Source organism: Guillardia theta (assembly GCF_000315625.1).
Source record: "Guillardia theta CCMP2712 unplaced genomic scaffold GUITHscaffold_87, whole genome shotgun sequence".
Classification (NCBI taxonomy): Eukaryota; class Cryptophyceae; order Pyrenomonadales; family Geminigeraceae; genus Guillardia; species Guillardia theta.
In genome coordinates, this window is record NW_005434587.1 from 89,869 (window position 1) to 109,035 (window position 19,167).

Here is a 19,167-nt window from a genome sequence, read left to right on the forward strand (position 1 = left end):
AGGGAGGGAGGAGCAGTGTCTTGGAGCGAGTCACTCACCTGCGTGCACTGCTTCCTCGTGGCTGGACACCAAGGGCGGTAGGAGAGCTCCCTGGGGTTGAGGATAGTGAACATGACGGTGACCCATGTGTCCTGAGGGATCAGAGTGGTGGAGAGGTAGGCCTTGCCCGAACAGTGGTCCCGCGTCATCTTGTAGAACCGGAAGCTGTCCGGCCCGAAGAGCTGGATCTCCCTCTGAGAGAACGGGAGCTGATTGGGAGGAAAGTTCTCGATGAAGACTGTTCCCTGGTTCACGGTCTGCGCGTTGATCTTGAAGGAGAGCGTGATGTTGTTCCAGTGCCCTGCGAGCCTCGTCGACTGATTCATCTGCACCTCCACCTTAGGTGAGCTGGAAGCTGTCAGCAGTGCAGCTGGAGAGCCTGTTGGCAGCAGCAGCTGAGTGGGAGGGATGATCTCGGTGCTGACGTAGGCGACGATGGTAGGGCGGGGAGTGAAGGAATTCCTGAGGACGACGATGACCTGCGAGGGGTAGAGGAATGTGATCTGCAAAGAGCGTTAGATAGCGGGCAGCATGCGCAAAGTTGTCAGTTCACCTGGGAAGCAGCTGTGAAGATGAGCCTTCCCAGGTCACGGGAGAAATTCCCGACGTTGGAGAAGAAGCCTGCAGCGTTACCCGTCAGGGGCAGGTTGGCGTTGTCCGGAGTCAGCGAGCCGCGCAGGCCGTCGACAGTGATCGAGGTGCCTCCAGGGAGGCTGAGCGTCGGCTGGAGGAGGAGGGTTATGAAATTGTAAGCTCCTTGCACAGATGTCGACTCGGTGATCGAGGCTACTTGAAACCTGACGGGCAGGAGGGAGCGACCGACTGGGGAGTTCGGGAAGCGAGTGCTGGGGAGAAAGAAGCCTCTGCTGTGAGTGGCCTGTGCGAACTGCGGGAGGAGCTCAGGGTGGCTTCTGTCGCTGTTCACCAAGTTGATGACGAATGTCATCACGACGTTGCTGGTCCACATGTCCCCTAGAGTGTAGGTCAGCTCGCCCGAGCACTGGTTCCAGACCCCTCCGTAGGTGAGAACCCCGTTGATGATGGAGGAGAAGTTAGAGGAACTCGGAGTCTGTGAGTGCAGTAGCCCCCCGATGGTGACGACCGACCCGGCAGGGATGTTGCAGTTGCTACTGAGGGAGACCAGGATAGAGTTAATCTGCTTCTGCCCTGCAAAATCCTCCTTGATCGTCATGGACGTGAAGGCAGGACGCAACGTGGCTGCGAGGATGGGCTTGGAGAACTTGATGCGGCTGAATGGCAAGCTGACGCAACCTGCAGTGCTGCACTTGTTGACTTCAAGATCCACGAATGAAACACCTTCTGCTGCGATCGCGCTGTTTGACAAGGTGACGGAGAAGGCGGAGGCGGTGTCGGGAGAGAGTCCGTTACCGGTGATGGTGACGGTCAGGGTTCCTGTTTGCTGCTTCCAGTCTGCGGTGGTTGGCAGGCCCTGACTGCTGCTGGTTACAGCGAGAGCAGCATTGTTTGCCGTGATGCTGCCCAATAGCCTGTGAATGTGATGGTAGTTCCTGCAACAAGGTTCGTGTTGGGCTGAATGTTGAAGGATATTTTGTTATCGCCAGTCATCACCTGGCTGCTATCAAGGATCGTTACAGTTTTCCATGCTGTGGCCTCACAAGCAGCAGAAAGAGTAGTTGTCGTCGACTTCCATCCTTGTATGCTCAGGGTGACCGGGTCCATCAAGGTGCAGACGGAGGGGTTGGTCACCGCAACGGAAAAGTGAAGGGTGGGAGTCCCAACGTTCGGGCCGACGTCCTCCACCAGCGTCATGGTCAGCGATCCATCGCAGCTGCTCCATGACGCCCTCTGAGCTGTTCCGCTACTCGCCAGCTTCTGGGCCTCGGATCCTGTCAGCACGACGTTGCCGTCCAGCCCCCCGTTGAGGAAAAACGCTGTTAGCCCCCCTACCACGACTGAGGACCCAGCAAGCAGATCGGCAGGAAGAGGCCCGATGGTGAAATCTAACGAGCCGACGGCAAGAGGGACCGTGGAGGAGGCAGCCACGACGATGTTGCTCTTGAGCTCCTGATCGCTCCGCAAGACGATGCCGAGCATGGAAGTGGGGAGGATCGAGAGCCCTGGGATGGAGGAGGAGGCGGAGATGAGGGGGCTTGCGATCAGCTGCTTGTCCTTGGGGTTCACGAGCCTCACGCTGAAGGTTATGGAGGAGCAGGAGGAGTCGCTGCAGCCAGGTAGAACTCCTGTGGTGGTCAGGGCCAGGATACCCTGGGCTCTCCTCCACGTGGCGGAGGAGGCAGGGAAGAGGGAGGCGTTGAGGCCGTAGAGGGGAAAAGAATCGCTGTCGTCCGACTGCGTCCCTATCAACCCGGAGATGGTGATGTTGGAACCACTCGGCAGATTCACACTTGGTCTGATGGTGAAGGTCAAGACGTTCTTCTGCGATGCGACGCGAACTTGTTCTGTGATAGTCAGCTCGACCCACGTCGGAGAGACGGAGGTGGAGAATGTGGCTGGAGTTGCGACAGCTTGCTTGGGGAGCTGGAGGCTGCCCTTGGTGGCTGTGACGTAGACCTGAGCGCTCTGACTTTGGTTGGCGAAGAAATTCCTCGTGGAGAAGTTGAAGACGGAGGTTGTGCCTGCGAGGATGAGGGAGCTTGTGGGAAAGAGGAGTCTGCCATCGCAGGAGCTCCACACGCCATCCACTGGGGATGAATCTTGCTGCATCCTGACCTGCTGGCTCATCTGAAAGCCCCTCAACCCATCGATGGTGATCATCGTCCCCGCCGGCACCGGACAGGTAGGAGACAGAGAGATCCTGAACAAAGTCACCTCTCCTTGCAGCCTGTTGGTCCTGGAAATGGTTGCCAGGTTCCAGTAGGGATCGGTAGTTCCCATGAGGATCGGTCCTTCTCCTATCATGGGGACAGGAGCTACTGCAGGGTTGCCATCCAGGGAGATCATGGGAGCGAGCACGCGATCAGAAGCAAGAGAGTTGGTGAGCTGGAAGGAGAAGGTCAGGAGCTTGTTCTGAGGAATGTCCGCCTGCACGGTGAAGGTGACTTGCGCGCTCCGCCAGGAGTAGGAGGACAGCGGTTGCAGGTGACTTGTGCTGAGTTCAGTGACGGTCAGAGTCAAGTCTTGCTTCTCTAGTGCAGTGTCAAGGCCTGAGATGATTATCTTGGAGCCGGCGGCCACTTCAAAGTTTGCTGCAAACTTGACAGCTAAATTTGAAGCGCAGCCCCTGAAAGTTGAATCTGACGAGATGTTTCGGACTATGATCAGAGGAGCGAGGGATGGCCCAAAGACTGACGTGTTGGAGATGACAAGTGGAAATCCTTCTATGCCCACGGTGACATTGACGGGCCGCTGAGGAAACTTTGAGTTGAGCAGAACGAATCCAAAGGAGAAGTGGAGGTACGCGTCGATGGTTGTGTTCACCACAGCAGTGATTACTCCCGCACAAGGATCATATGACGCAACACGAACGAATTGAGAAAAGTCCCCAAAGACAGAAAGAGATCCTGTTGAGGGAGACCCCAGGAGGGTAGTGATGTTGATCTTGGTGCCAGGGAGTATCGTGAGGGTGGAGCTGAAATTGAAGACAAGCCGGTTCCTCGCGCCGAGAACAAGGCTGCTCTCAGAGACAGAGAGGTTGAACATGGGGAGCATACAAGCTCGATTCAGTTGGAGGGGGACAGCGTCCTTTGTGATCATAGTGAAGGAAATGTTGGAGAACAAAGTTTCTGTTGGCCTGATGATGAAGATGGAAGCAGTTTGCAGTTGGGCTGAGTTGTACGACGGCACCTCTAGGAGCACCGTCATTCCTGGGAGAATCTCCATACCACTCGCCACCTCCGCTATCATCAGCCCGTTCACGTACGTGCCGCTGCCGTTCACAAAGTAACTTCTGAAGTTCCCAAGGATAGGAAACGACGAGTTGGGAGACGTCCGGATGTTGAGGCCTGAGACTTGGACGAGGCTCCCGGCGGCAATGCGAACGTTTGTCTGGAAGAAGATGGTGACGTCGAACGAGTCCCCAACGGTCCCAGAGGAGGAGAAGATCCAGGCGGCAAGGACTGCAGGGCTGGTCTGAACTGACAGAGATTGAGGGATATCTTGAACAGTGACCTTCGCCTTGGGGATGGTTGAAGCAGCTGAGCTCGAAGATGCTTCCAGGTAGACGTTGGCGATCGGGGGGTAAGGGTTTCCGTTCCTCAGATCGAAAGAGACAATGACGGGCACGTTTGCCTTGAGTGTGATGTTAGGAGCTACCAGGATAATCAGACTGCCCTGATCCTGGTTCCACGAGGCGCAAGATTGGTTGAACAGCTTGGCATGCGCAGAAGACAAGGGCAGGCAGTCACTTGAAGGCGATGCAAAGTTCTGTAACCCAGAGAGAGTAATCCTCGTGTCCGGTAGGAGGTCGCTGTTGGCAACCATGGTAAGAGATAGCCTGTTCATCTCCGTTATTACGCGTGTAGACTCGGAGATGATGGTCCCGCTAGTCCAGGAGACGGCGGAAAGTTGGGTCTGGGGGACTTGAACCTGCTGTGTGGAGGTGTTTCTAGGAAGACCGTTGCAGCACGTGCAGCCAACACTGGAAAGGGTCGCGAAGACGTTGAGGGAGGCTAGAGGAGAGATGTCACTGCTGGGGTTGGTCATGCGGAACTTGAAACGTGACAGGCAGGTGGAGGGCATGGGAGCAGTGAGATCGATTCTCATGGTTCCCTGTGATATCACGGCAGAGCTCGGAAAGATGTTTGAGCTGAAATCGTACAGCGAGAATGTTTGCGGACTGATCGCGAAACCAGACAGGAAAATTGTTGATTGTGAAGGCAAATTGTAAGATGGTTGCAAAACAATTGTCACTTCATTCTCAACTCCTTTGATCTGCGAGCTCTGAACCACTTCTGCAACGAGGAAATAAACGTCGGACACAGTCTGGTCGGCAAGGCTGCCGATCAATGTGAAGTTTTCCGGGACAGGAAAAAGTCGAGATGTTGAGATTGTGAAGGGAGCAGACTTGATTCTGAAAGTCTGAAAGAAGCAGAGGGAGAAGGACAAAGTTGCGTTACCGATGAGTTTCTGCACCAGAGACAACTTCATCCACCCCTCTGTCAGATTCCAACTATTGATCGTCACCCTGTCTGTATTGACAGAAGTCACAGTCCCATCGCCATACAGTCCATTGATAAAGAAGACCTCTCCAGCCGAAATGTCCCCTGTCGACGAAAGAGTAAACACAACTTGGTTGTCCAAAGTTCCAACAGCACTCCTTGCTTCCATCGTCTTGATGTTCCATGACGCGTTGATACCTGCAGTGAGTATCGAGCAGGAGAATTGAGTGGCTGCGATCGGATAAGAAGAACCCCCAATGCTAATCGAAGGTTTTCTTGCGGGGACAGGAACGAGCCGCTGACAAGTTCTTGTTACAGACACATTGGTACCAGCGCTGGAGTTCGAAACATTGACAAACTCGAAAGTCGTACAAGGATAATCCTCATACATGTAGCAAGGACATGAAGGATTCTTGAACGTGACAACAATCGTGTTTATCCCAATCACCAAACTCCCGGTGAACTCCAAAACTCCAGCAGAATTATCCCAAGTCATGGGATTGATACTAGTTGCCCCAATAGTCACTGTTGGCTTCGCAGGGTCGAGATTGTCCAGCCCAGTGATCTTGATCAGAGCTGACGTAACTGCGTTCTTGGGAACAACACGGAAGGTTATCGGGTTTGTGTTGCCGTTGATCTGATTCGATTCCGCACACTCGTACTTGAGGAAGACGTTGGTGGAGTTAGCGAGAAGAACCCCATCAGGGTTGCTCGACACTTGCAACGCGGATCGATCGGAGCTCTTGGACGGGAACCAACACTGACCTGTGCCATCTTGACCAGCACACGAGTCCCCGCTGACGTAGAGGCACTTGGTCGTGCTCGTCTCGTTGCTTGCGATGACGCCAAGGTTGGTAGAGTTACCGAGGCCGCACCATGACAGGGCTGTACCGCTGACTCTCGCCTCGATGTTTGTCCGCAGTGCAGGGTTGGAAGGGTTGGTGACATCCAGGCGGAGCATCAGGTTGCAACCGTTACCAATCGCCATGACTGCTTTCAACGTGAGTGTTCCTCCGATCCATGAAACCTTCGAGACGAAACTTGAACTTGACACCGACCCCGGCGCTACGTTTGACAGCCCTACAATGGTAAGAAGGCTATCTACCGGGATCTCGTGGTTGGGCTTCAGTGACAGGTAGAGGGAATTTGCTGCACTTGCAATTTCCGTGCTCTCGACAATCTTGGAAGAGACCGTGAAATCATCGCTTGCGCTCAAAACCTCTCCACTGCAAGCAAGGGGGCCCAAAGTTGTGCTGCCGTCAGTGATCGCGATGGTGGGCGAGACAGCCGAGGAGCTTGTCTCGCTGTTTCTGAGCCTGAAGGAGATGGAGATCGACGCCTTTGAAGCCATGGCCTGGCTGAAACGAGCAATGAACTCACCGGTGGTGAAGTTCATGGAAGTGTTGGCGAGGAAAGAAGATCCCGCAACCAAGAGATCTAGATTACTCTGCTGAAGGCTCTTCAGGAACGAGATTTTGAGCTGTGCTCCCTGGCTGATAGCAGCAGTTGAGATCAGCTGAAAGGTCACGATGTTCAACAAGCCTCTTGCTTTGCTCGTCTCCGTTACAGTGTTGGTCAAGAAGCGAGGAGCATCGACAGATTGCAGGACCGAGCCAAACATGAGCTGGGGCAGGATGGTCAGCGCCGGGTATGGGCAAGTGCCACTCGAGCATGAGTACGATAGTGAGATGTAAATCTGCTTGCCAGGGTCATACTGGCTCGGATTGAGAAGCTGGAACGAGAGATAGATAGGGTCCTTATCATATGTCGTTCCTGACTTCTTCTTGATAATCAGAGTCCCCTCCTCTTGGCTCCAGTCCCCCGTCCCGCTGAACACTGCAGACGAATTGCCAGTCAGAGGCAGCGACTTAGTGGATGGAGTAGTTGAGTTGAAAAGCCCTGAGATGGTCAGGATTGTACCAGGAGGCAGCTCAACGTTAGTTTGCAATTGTACAGTGATGAAGTTGACTGTCAGAGCCGAGGTAACGTTATCCGATATGGTGCGGGTTGTAAACGCCGGTGCCTCCCAAGATGAAGGAGCGTTCCTGAAGGGGAGAGGCGTTGCGACTGCCGATCGAGTTCCTGAGGAGCTGAAGGTGTACGTGTCAAAGACGGACGACTCGTTGCCGTTGATGAACTCGAGATTGAACTCTGTCATGCAGTACTGAGAGAGAGAACCGTTGACGCGAAGTTTGACTGCGTTTGACTCGAGAGTCCAGCCCTCGAAGACTGACGGGTCCAGACTGGAAACGGAGAAGAGGGCCGAAGACGATTGATATCGATTCATCATCCCAGTGATAATCAGAACGCTGCCCGCGGTCAGGCTGACGGTGGGTAAGAGGCGAACTCGAACTATGTTCTTTGCATTCAAGATCGCGTTGCTCATTGTGATCTCCCAAGAGTTCCATGTGATGACCTGACCTGATCCCAACACAGTCCCGACCAAGGGAGTGGAAGGAATGTAGACGCTGCCTCGAGCTATAAAGAAAGCAGTGCGCGGAAGAATGCGATACTCTGCGTTCTTGAGTGAGAAACCGAACTTCACTCGTGTGTTTGCACTGATGTCTTCTTGTAGAGAGGCTGAGAAGGTGCCATAGCTGGACGACCATGCGCCCCCGCCGTTCAAAAGCATGCTGCTGCTATCCCCCGTTACAGCAAGAGTCCCGTCTGCCGACTGGGATCCCGTTAGACCATGTATCTCTATTGTAGAAGACTTTCCGAGCTTGTGATTGAGAATGAAGGAGAATTGAAGCAGGTTGTCTGCATTGACTATGGCGTTGTCTTCACTCACTTCACCGCTCAAGGCAAGCTTCAAAGATGAGCTCAGTATCGACGGATAGTAATTTTGCTTGTCGATAATCATGTTTTGCAGATCGTAGATGATAGAATCCGAAGTAGCTGCGATCAACGGAATAACCCCAGACGACGCAGTGGCTGCGTTCTGAACTTTGATGTAAAAGTGATACTCAAACGCGGCATCCATACAGTTGTCAGAGGTGTTCCATTTCAACGCCCCCGTTGCGGGAGTAGAGCAAGTGAGGAAAAGCTGTCCTTCGTTCGACCAGAAGGATGATTTGTTGAGGAAGGTGGTAGACGCAGGTCCATATAGCTCCATCTGATAGAAACTTTGAACCAAAAATCACTGCGTCGGTCAAGGTAAATCTGCAATGCTACAAACCTGCACACTGGGGTGGAAGTCTTGAAACAATCAGCGTTTGGATCTCTCACTTGGCATTTCATGGCTGATGCAACCCATCGCCCTGTCTCAATTCTCAACGTCGCAACGTATCACGAGCCATCAAGACCAACCTGCGGCGGATTGACATGTTGTTGGATCGCTCACGGTTGTGTTGTACCAGAAGCTCGTTGGACTCTGATGCATCCGACTCTTGTCAGTTGCATAGAAGAAGAAGAGGTAGGACACTCACATCTGTTCCCTTCAAGCCCGATATGGTGATAACACTCCCAATTGGGACATAGTAGTCCGGCTTCAACACAAAATGAATCTCGTTGACTTCGCCGCTGAAGCGAGAAAGCTCCCACGTGTTCCTTCACTTAGTGTAAGACTGCAAACTAGCATAGGAACAAGAAGTCAGCAAGAATCGTTACCTAATGATAAAGGAGTTAGGCTCCATTGCTGTCAAAACGACTGCCGTATACGAAAGGGCAGGATCTTCATAGATCATTTCAGGGCCCCAAGGACTCCCCGTAGGCGGAATAACGTTGATTGTAAGAGGGTTCAGCTGAGGTTGATAATTTGGAGGATTGCGCAGTTTCAGTGAGAAGCTAAAACCGCATGTAGCTTGTATCTGTTGAGTTAGCGAGCCAACCAGCATCGACGTTGAGGCGTTCCAACTCATTGAAGTTTTTTCAAAGTAAGCACTGGAAATGCCCTCAACCTGCCCACCAAACAGTGATGAGAAACTTTGTATCTTATCTCTAGCAAGACTGCTCTCACCTGCAAGGTAGAAGTCGGCATATGTTTAAGGTTCAACCCCCCAATCTCGATTCGAGAACCGTTTCCGATGGAGCAAGTAGGAGATGCACTGAAAGTGAGAACATTTTCGAGGTTTCGGACCTTGCTGGATTCGATCACCCATGTGTTTGTTCTGCAAGAACTCGTCGGCGAATCAAGGGCTGCTGCTGGGATGAATCCGATTGCTGCAATGTACATAAACACCCTGATCGTTCTAAAAGACATGGTGGGCTTCGCCCGCCGGTGATAGGTATGAAACGCAGCCAATAGCTTGTCCTCAGATCAATCGCACATTCTCGTCCTCAATGATGCAAACTCTCCCTGGAACAGTCCCCGGTCCAATTAGCAGTTGTGTCTTTTCCTTCCGGCGACTCCTATCCCCTGCTGGTCTCCTTCCTCCGCCGACTGGCACCTCCTCCAACGAGCTGTGAAAGGATGATGGCCTTGCTATTATCACTGTCTTCCTCCCCTTCTCCTTCCCCCTCCCCCTCCTTCTCGCGCCCTTCCCGCTGCCGTCCTCTGCATATCAACGGCTCGGATAGCCGGTTGACTAGCATCCGTTACACCGTGAAACCTGATCCAACAAAATCCGTTACACCGATTTTCGATCGTTACATAAGTCAATTATTGAGTAAAAATGCCAGTCTGCCTCAGCACGCGCCATGGAGGGAGAACCAACTAAGGACGATCAAGTAAGCTCCTCTCGTCCTCCTCCTCCTGCCGCCTCCTCCTGCCGCCTCCTCCTGCCGCCTCCTCCTGCCGCCTCCTCCTGCCGCCTCCTCCTGCCGCCTCCTCCTGCCGCCTCCTGCCGCCTCCTGATCCTCCTTCTCCTTCCTCTTGATCATCCTGCTCTCCCCCGTGCCTCTCAATCCACATGATCACTCGCAGTCACCTCCCGTCGCTTCTTATCCTCTTCGTCTATCCTCTTGACTTCACTTGGCTCTACTCGGTTTTATCCATCCATCATCGACGGCCTCTGCCTCAATCTTCATCCTTCTAAAACCGACAAACCACCCCTTTGCCCTATCCACCTCTTCTCTAGACGGGTAATCGCCTACCCAACATCTCCATCTCCCTTCAGACGTCATCTTTGTGTGGATCTCGATCGCTCCTGACGGGTCATGAAGCCAGAGCAGGGAGAGAATCTGATGGCAAAGAAGTACCTGCGGGCAGCCGCGAGGAGCTCATCGAAGCAGGAGGAGGAGGAGAAGAAGCAGACAAGCACTAGCAATGAAAGCACGTGACGCGTTCCTCCTCCTTTGCTACCTCGCCACCATAATGCAGCCGAGTACGAGCCTCGACTTCCAGAACGCGGTGGTTCTGGCGCCCATGGTGAGGGCGAGCACGTTGCCGCTCAGAATGCTGGCGTTGGACTATGGTGCAGACTTCGTGTGGACAGAAGAAATCGTTGCAAGGAAGATCGCCTTGTGCAGCAGATTCTTGAATGAACGTCTGGGAACCGTTGAGTTCTACTCTCCCGACGCTCCTCACTTCCGCGTCTTCCAGACTTGCGAGGCAGAGAGAGAGAAGGTTGGCCGTCCTGGGCTCACCTGATGCTGCTGACAGGCAGCAGGTCATCTTTCAGATCGGGACGAATTCAGCGCGTGAGGCACTTGAAGCTGCCATGGTCGTCGTGAACGTAAACGGCCGTGTTGTCAAGTGCGGTAGATGAGTCTGGATGGGGCAGGACGTTGCCGCAATCGACTTGAACATGGGCTGTCCCAAGCACTTCTCTGTGTCAGGAATAACCTTCACACCCGTGAGATGAAGAAGTGAATGTGAATGAGCAGGAGGGATGGGAGCGGCTCTCTTGTCCAAACCTGAGACTGCCGCCGATATCATCAAGACGTTGAAGAGGAACATCAACCTGCCTGTGACGGCCAAGATCCGGTAAGTCGACTGACGATTGGGAGGAGCAGAGAGTGACAGGAGCTTTTTCTATCAGACTCCTTAAGACGCGCTCAGAGACAGCAGAATTGATGAAACGACTCGAGAGTGCCGGAGTTGACGCAATCACCGTCCACTGTCGATATGTCGCGTGAGACGCCATAGCAGGGAGTTGCTGCTGCTCCTGACTTGATCTTAGTACGAGACCGCACGAAAGGGCTCTGTGGGAGGAGCTTGAGCACTGCGTTAGTGCTGTCTCTGTGCCTGTGATTGGTAAGTAGGAGCGGAGTTTCGAAACCTTCCACTGAGAGGATTTTGACAGGAAACGGAGACGTGCTGACGAGGAGCGACGGATTGAAGCTGATGGAGAAGTCGCGTTGTGCTGGCGTCATGATTGCAAGAGGAGTAAGGAATTCATGACCTGTTCAAAGTCTCATCTTCGCTTCAGGCTGTTGAGAATCCGTCTTGCTTCCGAAAAGAAGGCCTTCTCCCTTGTATGGTGCGCTATTCGAAGCCTTGGCGGTTGAGTGCTAGTGGTTGAAGTGCTTCAATGCATCAGGACTCGCTCAAGGCTCATTTGAAGCAGTGCATGCTCTATGAAGAAGTGAGATGAAATGCGTCACACAGCCGATGCTGACGTTCTTCTCGTCCCTTTCCTTTGCTACAGCCTCACCAGAACATCAAGTACATCTACAACAGATTCTTTTCGGAGGTGAAACTCGGGCCAACCCCTACAAGATCATCTTCCTTCGCCGCTACTACTTCCCACTTCCATCATCCTCCTCCCTTTCCACTCCTCTGCCCTTTCTCCTCCTCTTCCTCAAGATCGGTGCAGATCTGTGTGCCTGGCGGCTTGATCTTCAATCAAGTGCAACAATCCAAGTCTCGTCGCGAGATCGCTCAAGTCTTTGACCTCCAAAGCTTCTACGACGAGCTGGACGTGAGGCTGAGCTGGGCTCCAGCTGGAGACAATGACTTGCCTTGTCAGAGCCGACGAGGGAAAAGCGGGGAGGTCGAAGCTGAGGGATGGGGGAAGGGAAACCCCTCACATCATGAGTATGAGAGCGAGTTCCAACGACTTCCAGCAAAGAATGGGAACAAGAGGTGAGAAAGAGAACAGGGAGGGAGGAAAGACGTTGAGCTCTGGAGTTTCGTAGGATACGGGTGGACGATGAAGGAGAAGTGAAGGAGGTTCAAGAAGTGCCGAAGGTTTATTCTCGTGCTCATGACGGTGTTCTGGGCCAACCTGATTTGTCTTTCAGAAATTCGAATGCCAAGAATGTGGGGAGGTCTTTGCATCCAGAAACAAACTTTTCAAGCATGTGAGGAGCTCAGGGCATGACAACAGCAAGTGATAACTCATTAGTCTGAGCCACGAATGAAGTTTTTGATCCGTTGTAGAAAACAATTGGAACAGAAATAGAAAGCACACGAAAACACGAAAACGGGAAGAACTTGTTCAGGTTTTCCTGCTTGAGGAGGGGATACCGTGATCTAGAGTAGAATCATCGTAAAGCTGAAACCGAGTCTCTTGCCATGAAACGCCAGCTGAAGCCCCACCAAACTTGGCCACCAGCTGTTACAAGCGCATCAGCGTCCAATCTCCCACCTGACGCCCAACTGACCTGGATGACAGTTCCCACTGGCATGTCGAGAGCCCAGAACGGCTTCCCCTTTGAATCGCCGCTTCCCAGGAAGTATTCATACAGAATCTGAAAGAAAGTGAGAAGCAGAGACGGAGGGAGAGAGCGGGCGACTTGGAGGGTGGAGAGGTGAGAAATGACAATCACTGGTGAGACTTGTCGCTCAAGGTAGTCGACTATGAAGGGCTCCAGTCGTTTGGTCACATCCTGTAGCAGCAAGAGCAGGATAAGAAACAACTCTTCTCATGCAAGCACAAGGCTGTCCACACAGCTCAAGTTCGTCATACCTGCTGAGACTCGCCACCGGGCAGCCGAGCTCGACAAGGGTCTTTCCTCATCCGCTGTATCGCACTCAGACATTGTTTCCACACAAACACAGAAAGACCTCAAGCTGTTCCGGCCCCAACATTTGTCGGATTTCTCCCATTGTCATACCGTGACAAGCTCCCACCTAACATGCGACCATGAGCCAACTTCACAGGAGGAATCAGATGTATGACATCGACTGGATTGAGGGCACTGCAGAATTCAAGTCTTGAACCTCTGAAGACCTCACTGTGTACATCATGGTAAAGGGCACATTGATTCAATCGACTAAATTATCTCAAACCTGCAGATCCTTCCAGTCTCCATGGCTCCTACGAATAACCATCAGACTCTCCCGCAGATTAAGACAAAACTTTGGTAGGTCATACGCGGTAGAGTGCTTGTAAAGATATAAGGTTTTTCATCGCCTCTTTCTTGGCATCTTTTCTTTATAAAGTATCCTAGTCGTTCTGCAAGAAAATATATCAGTTCACATATACAAGCAACAAGCAACAAATCCACCTGCCATTCTCCTCCCTTCATCATTCAAGCTAGCTCCATCTGCAGACGGCTGCAAGTATAGTTGGACCATGAAAGTTTTGAAACAATCTTCTTCAGCGTACATGAGGTATGACTAGGTTGAGTGAGTCGGGGGAGCAAGGGGCCATGTCTTCGACAAGCGTTCTTGGAATGGAGGAACTTTGCGGCCAAGAATAATTCCCTGTTATCAAGCTGTCATCGGAAGATAAGCCGTCTGCCACACTTATACCAATAGAATGCTGTGTCGATCTTTCTGCTCTCTGCCACGAAGCCGTGCCTTTGAATTTTCATCAGCTTTCATTCACAAGCTGATTCCTCATATCAAACCAGCAAAAGAACCCCAGTAATCGTCCTCGTCTTCCGAGAGAATGAGCTCAGGCGGCTCAGATGAATTCCCTTCCTTTGTTCTGCTCACAAAAAATCAACTCTGAATGCAAGATCCCACCAACAGGAAAAATAGCAGAAGAGAAAGAAGCAAGATGGGTCATCAAACCCAAACAAAGGTCGTCTACCTGACGTTGTCTACATGATGGCTGGAGACCTTGTTTGCCGGACTAATGGGTGAAGAAACAGGCCTGTCACGAGGCATACTCTTCGGGGATTGCAACTGATGTGCAACAACTCCTGGATGACAAGATCCCATGTAAACATGAGGGTCAACATCCACCTGTACCATGACGCGTCAGGGAGGAGGAGAATCGTAAACACCCATTCAAGTAAGTTACCGGCCCTGGTCGGACAAGCCAGACTGGTCTCTCGAGAACATGCAAACTCATGAGAAATGCAAGTATACGATGCTGCAAAGAGAGGTACGTTCAGAGTCCACAACCATCCTAACCCTCGCAACACACGGCAGATAGGAGGGAGAACTTTGGATACAGTAGAGTTTCTTCTACACAAGAAAGCCATTCCTTTACCTGTGTCCTTCCATGTATCTTGTTGCAAACAACTTTTGATGACAGGTTGATCACCTGATGTTTCTCAGTTTCAACCAACATCAAAACTGGACGTCGAAGAATACCTTAATATACGATAAAGAATCATCACCAATTGGGCGATATATCTGCTCGTACTTTCTTATTCTTTCGCTAAACTCAAATCGAGCCTGTGCACATCGTTCAGCCGGACAGCACGTCGAAAACATAGAGATGCCTTTTCGGGATCAATCCCAACAAAGTCCGGGGAGCTGCTGACTTTGTGCTGTAGACAGAAGTCAGCATCCATGCAGAGGAGACATGGCTTGCAGGAACATCTTCACATTATCATAAAGGAGAAAGGACACGACAAATCACAGGTTCATATCGAACCTTCAGGTTCGCTTCAAGAACTTTAGGATCATCACAGATTGACTCGATGAACAGCACTTTGATGTCACTAGAGTATGTCAATGCACACTCCAGGACCATCCTTCTTCGTTCATCTGTCGTATTTGTAGCATCGAAAATCCCAACGTCTCCCTCTCCCAAAACCAGCCATGAAAGCAATTCGTTCAAGACAGTCCATGCGAGGTTTTCCCGCTTCGCAACAGCGTCCTTGTTATTTGCATCGAAGAATTCCGCGTCTTCATTCCCGCCAACAGCCCTCCTGTATGCTCCAACATTGAATACCTTGGTTCTCAACCCATACCATGTCAGATAGTTCGTAAGGCGATGGGAAATGAACGATTTCCCCCTTGCCGGGAGGCCAACCATGACAATGAGCAGTCGCTTCCTATCATCCCCCAGAAGGGACATCCTGTCCGGATCAGACTCATGCAGACCGGGGGGGATGAGGAAAGAAGAGGAGGAGGAGGATGCGTTGCCATGTCCTGGGGACGAAGGTGCCAGCAGCTCCCGCAGTATGTGCGAAGCCGACAGCCATAGCTCCCCCATGTTCGCCCTTGACTACCCCAACCCCCCTCCTTCCCTGAAAATGGACCCACCCTTTCAGCTCCACCCCCACAACATTAGATGACTACCCCTACCCTCTAGAGTAAAAGTTGACCCCTACTGCTTCCTCCATCTCGGGGAGTAGTACCCCACAGAGACAGAAGTTCACTTTGTTGGACCGGTACTCCGGAGAGTGCTTTACTCCAGGTTACTCAATAATAACTAATAATGGTACTAGATTTACTACCCACCCCAGAGAATCTCTGCCTTTTCACCCCACCTACAGTCCTATACCCCTACCCTCTGAGAATGGGACGGTACAGGACCCGCCACCACTACCCACCCCTGATCAAACACCCTTCTTGTCCACCCCTTCTTTTAACACGATTTCCCGTTCTATGGACCCCATTTTCTAACATCCCCACCCCCTCATTTCAGAATTCACTACCCCTATCTCTCCCGTGTCAAGTTCCCATCTACACCCGCTTCCCTGTGATAGTATAAAAACTCCGAGTCTCTGCCCGGAGTCACCGGCGGGCCCGGGCTGCCCGGCGGTGGCCCGCGGCGGCCCGGCCGTATGTGCAGTGCTGGCACTGAAGTAGTACCGTAAACCCTTGACGGACCGTGTAGCGGCTTGCCCGGCCCAAGGAGAAGGCATCCGGCGAGACGGCCGGGCGCAGGCGCCCGGCTCAGACTGTCGGCTGACTCGGGCGCTTCAAACTCAGTTGGCAGGCTTGACTCCGTGAAGCACCCATAGTGATTTTTCACTCAAAGTTAAGTTAAAAATCAGCCCATAGTGACTTTTCACTCAAAGTTAAGTAAAACAATGAGCCCATAGTGCCTCGTACTGATTTTAACTTAACTTTGAGTAAATGAATGTCTCGCCAAAGTTTTTTTTCGCGTTGGACTCTGGTTGACCTCCGGGTTCCGACTTCGCCGCCGATATGTACCCGAATCCTCCTAGCTCACCCCTCCTAATCAGAAGTCTGAGTGGTAAATGAGGGGTAGGGGGTCAATAACACCCCCCCCCCTTGACCCAAGGAAGGAGGGACTCGGTGGCTGGTTTGTTTTGACGGACGCGGAGTATATCCGATATCCGAGAAACAGAGCTATCAATGCATGCCAAGCGTAAGAGCGGGAAATGGAGAGGGAGGAAGGGAGAAGATGGAGTGTTTTGACGATAAGGAGACTTCTCCTAGTCATGATGTTCACTAAATGATTTCCACAGGGTGTATGAAGATGACTCAAGACATACGCCAGGATCGCAGCGAATTTTCACAATTTCTCGTTCCTAAGAACGCTTCTTTACTCGAAGAAGTTTTGTCTCTAAGAGAACAGGTTACCTCACTGAAAAATACCCTTCAGATGATATACACGAGAGAAAACAACCAACTAGCACGAAAAGCAAAGAAGGTTATTGGTTTTTGGATTAGGAACAGTATGATGAAATCTTTCCATTCTTGGAAAAATATTGCAATTACCAGCAAACGAATGGCGATCATCATGGCCAGAGTGTCAAGGCGATGGGTCTATCACGCGGTAGATCCTGCCTTCCAAGCTTGGCACGCGAATTCCAAGCAGCAGATGCGCACAAAGCAGCTCGGAGCAAGGATTGTGAAGCATTGGCTCCGACGCTCGCTTGCTACAGCCTTCGATGGGTGGCATGAGCATGCTGGCCAGCTCAAGCGTCAGGGAGAGCTTTTGACTACGATCACGAGGCGATGGGTCTATCACGCGGTAGATCCTGCCTTCCAAGCTTGGCACGCGAATTCCAAGCAGCAGATGCGCACAAAGCAGCTCGGAGCAAGGATTGTGAAGCATTGGCTCCGACGCTCGCTTGCTACAGCCTTCGATGGGTGGCATGAGCATGCTGGCCAGCTCAAGCGTCAGGGAGAGCTTTTGACTACGATCACGAGGCGATGGGTCTATCACGCGGTAGATCCTGCCTTCCAAGCTTGGCACGCGAATTCCAAGCAGCAGATGCGCACAAAGCAGCTCGGAGCAAGGATTGTGAAGCATTGGCTCCGACGCTCGCTTGCTACAGCCTTCGATGGGTGGCATGAGCATGCTGGCCAGCTCAAGCGTCAGGGAGAGCTTTTGACTACGATCACGAGGCGATGGGTCTATCACGCGGTAGATCCTGCCTTCCAAGCTTGGCACGCAAATGCAAAGAGACAGAAGAGAATGGATCAATTAGGGTTGAAAATAATTTTGAGCTGGAAATTCAAGTCCCTCTCCAAGGTAATGAGAAGGTGGAAAGTTTTCAGGACACACACAAGTATGGTGATGAACAACTCCCGACGAATATTTGCATACATCAGTGGACGAGTGAAGGAGAGTGCTTTCTTCAGTTGGGCAGACCACACACTACAACATTCTAAGTTAGACAAACATCTAGCTATGATCGCAAAAGAACGTCTAAAATCACGTCCGAAGCTCAAACGATCAAAGTCTGTGCCAAGTATGGACCGAAGGCATGTCGACAGACTTTATGCAGCGCTGGAGACACGATGGTGAGCGATATCAACTTGTCTAGGGATTTACTGAGAGCTCGATCAGGCTAAAAAGAGCAGACGAATGTTGGGACAGCATAGAGCTTAAGATTCTGAAGCACATTGAAGCCTATGATCGCAAATACTGCACAAAGAAAAACTCGGAAATGATAGGTCTTCTTTAGCTACAAGTGTCTACTCTCTTGTTGACTTGGTGTTGCAGGGGGCCATCTCTTCGATCATCGTTACCAGAAGGCAGGGATGGAACCTTTGAAGTACAAGGGACAAGAGCAGTCTGAATGCTCTCTGACCATCTTTATCTCTTCAGGTTTCCGGAGACCATCCCTTCACTGATGGGATCTGTGGTCGTCGGGTTGCAGCATGGGATACAGTCAGACCAGGCTGCAATGTGGAAGACCGAGAAGATGGAGCTTCGGGTGAGAGAGCAGGCTGGTCTTATAACACCTCACCAGTTTCCACAGAGGTACTGTTCCCATCTAGAAACCATCAACAACAGGCTCATCATCGAAAAGGTATACGAGATGTGCGTTACCTCAACCTTTGTTTCACTTCTGAGCAGATTGACTCGTGTAAGCAAGGGCGTTTGTTTTTCTGGTGAGCAGAATGGAGCCTGAAAGGGCTGAGTGCCAAGTTTTCACCGTTGTACACGGCGACATTGTCAAGTGGTCCGACGTATCCAACAGAGGGATTCAAAGAGATATCAATCAGGTTGGATCGTGGGATGAAAGAAGCCGAAGAGGCTTGCGTTGGCTTCATGACACGTGGACTGCTGGAATCATACATGGCCAGTTGTTCTCGTAAATTCGTGTGATCAATAACATGTGAAGTCTAACTCTCGGAGTGCTGGAAGACTGAAAACTTGATACTCTGTCAGCTCAATTTTCCCAAGTCTCCCCTTCCCACTGGCTACGTTCTCCTCATCCTCTCCTCTGCTTCTCCATCATCTGCTTGCATCTTTTCCCAGGTTCTTGTTTCCCTGGCTATCTCCTTCCTGTAAAAGAATTTAGCTAAATATTCGTGACATGAAGAAGAGGGGGTAGTAAATACTGGGTAAAAGAGGGGTGGTCAAAGACATGGGGGGTTTGACAAGTTCGTTGGTCAACCACGGCAGGAGATGGCAGAAAACGAGAAGGCGAAGGAGGAGGAAGAGGAGGAGGCGAAGGAAGAGGAGGAGGCGAAGGAGGCGAAGGAGGAGGAAGGCAACGATGATGCTGACAACGATCACTTCAAGGAGAGGAACGAGTGGTGGAGCTCGATCTGAAGGATCAGGAGAAAGTAAACAGCAAAACGGCAAGA

The 19,167-nt window shown here is 51.7% G+C and overlaps 4 protein-coding genes across 4 annotated transcripts in view; 2 read left to right on the plus strand and 2 right to left on the minus strand.

Moving 5' to 3' along the window:
* Window positions 1–9,339, minus strand: part of GUITHDRAFT_144435 (hypothetical protein) — a gene marked incomplete at both ends in the record, with an annotated part of 10,506 nt that extends 1,167 nt beyond the window's left edge. Inside the window, 8 exons of the mRNA XM_005825045.1 lie at window positions 39–542; window positions 593–1,489; window positions 1,630–8,253; window positions 8,367–8,398; window positions 8,448–8,526; window positions 8,567–8,687; window positions 8,748–9,037; window positions 9,097–9,339. Coding sequence (XP_005825102.1) covers window positions 39–542; window positions 593–1,489; window positions 1,630–8,253; window positions 8,367–8,398; window positions 8,448–8,526; window positions 8,567–8,687; window positions 8,748–9,037; window positions 9,097–9,339 — 8,790 coding nt within the window. The remainder of the gene's footprint in view (window positions 1–38; window positions 543–592; window positions 1,490–1,629; window positions 8,254–8,366; window positions 8,399–8,447; window positions 8,527–8,566; window positions 8,688–8,747; window positions 9,038–9,096) is intronic.
* Window positions 9,340–10,392: 1,053 nt separating this feature from the next.
* GUITHDRAFT_77411 (hypothetical protein) lies at window positions 10,393–11,421 on the plus strand (the record flags this gene model as incomplete). Its single annotated transcript, XM_005825046.1, is given in 8 exon segments — window positions 10,393–10,644; window positions 10,688–10,753; window positions 10,802–10,851; window positions 10,885–10,886; window positions 10,902–11,004; window positions 11,060–11,152; window positions 11,201–11,274; window positions 11,324–11,421. The coding sequence occupies 8 exon segments, from the start codon at window positions 10,393–10,395 to the stop codon at window positions 11,419–11,421; spliced, it is 738 nt and encodes a 245-aa protein (XP_005825103.1).
* Window positions 11,422–14,146: 2,725 nt separating this feature from the next.
* GUITHDRAFT_77385 (hypothetical protein) lies at window positions 14,147–15,223 on the minus strand (the record flags this gene model as incomplete). The annotated part of the gene is made up of 5 exons (XM_005825047.1): window positions 14,147–14,287; window positions 14,408–14,461; window positions 14,512–14,583; window positions 14,604–14,690; window positions 14,798–15,223. The coding sequence occupies 5 exons, from the start codon at window positions 15,221–15,223 to the stop codon at window positions 14,147–14,149; spliced, it is 780 nt and encodes a 259-aa protein (XP_005825104.1).
* Window positions 15,224–16,798: 1,575 nt separating this feature from the next.
* On the plus strand, window positions 16,799–19,132 carry GUITHDRAFT_115680 (hypothetical protein; the record flags this gene model as incomplete). Its single annotated transcript, XM_005825048.1, has 8 exons — window positions 16,799–17,556; window positions 17,833–17,871; window positions 17,918–18,024; window positions 18,074–18,125; window positions 18,179–18,287; window positions 18,333–18,394; window positions 18,474–18,579; window positions 18,983–19,132. 8 exons carry the CDS (start codon window positions 16,799–16,801, stop codon window positions 19,130–19,132), a joined length of 1,383 nt encoding a protein of 460 aa, XP_005825105.1.
* Window positions 19,133–19,167: the final 35 nt, after the last annotated feature.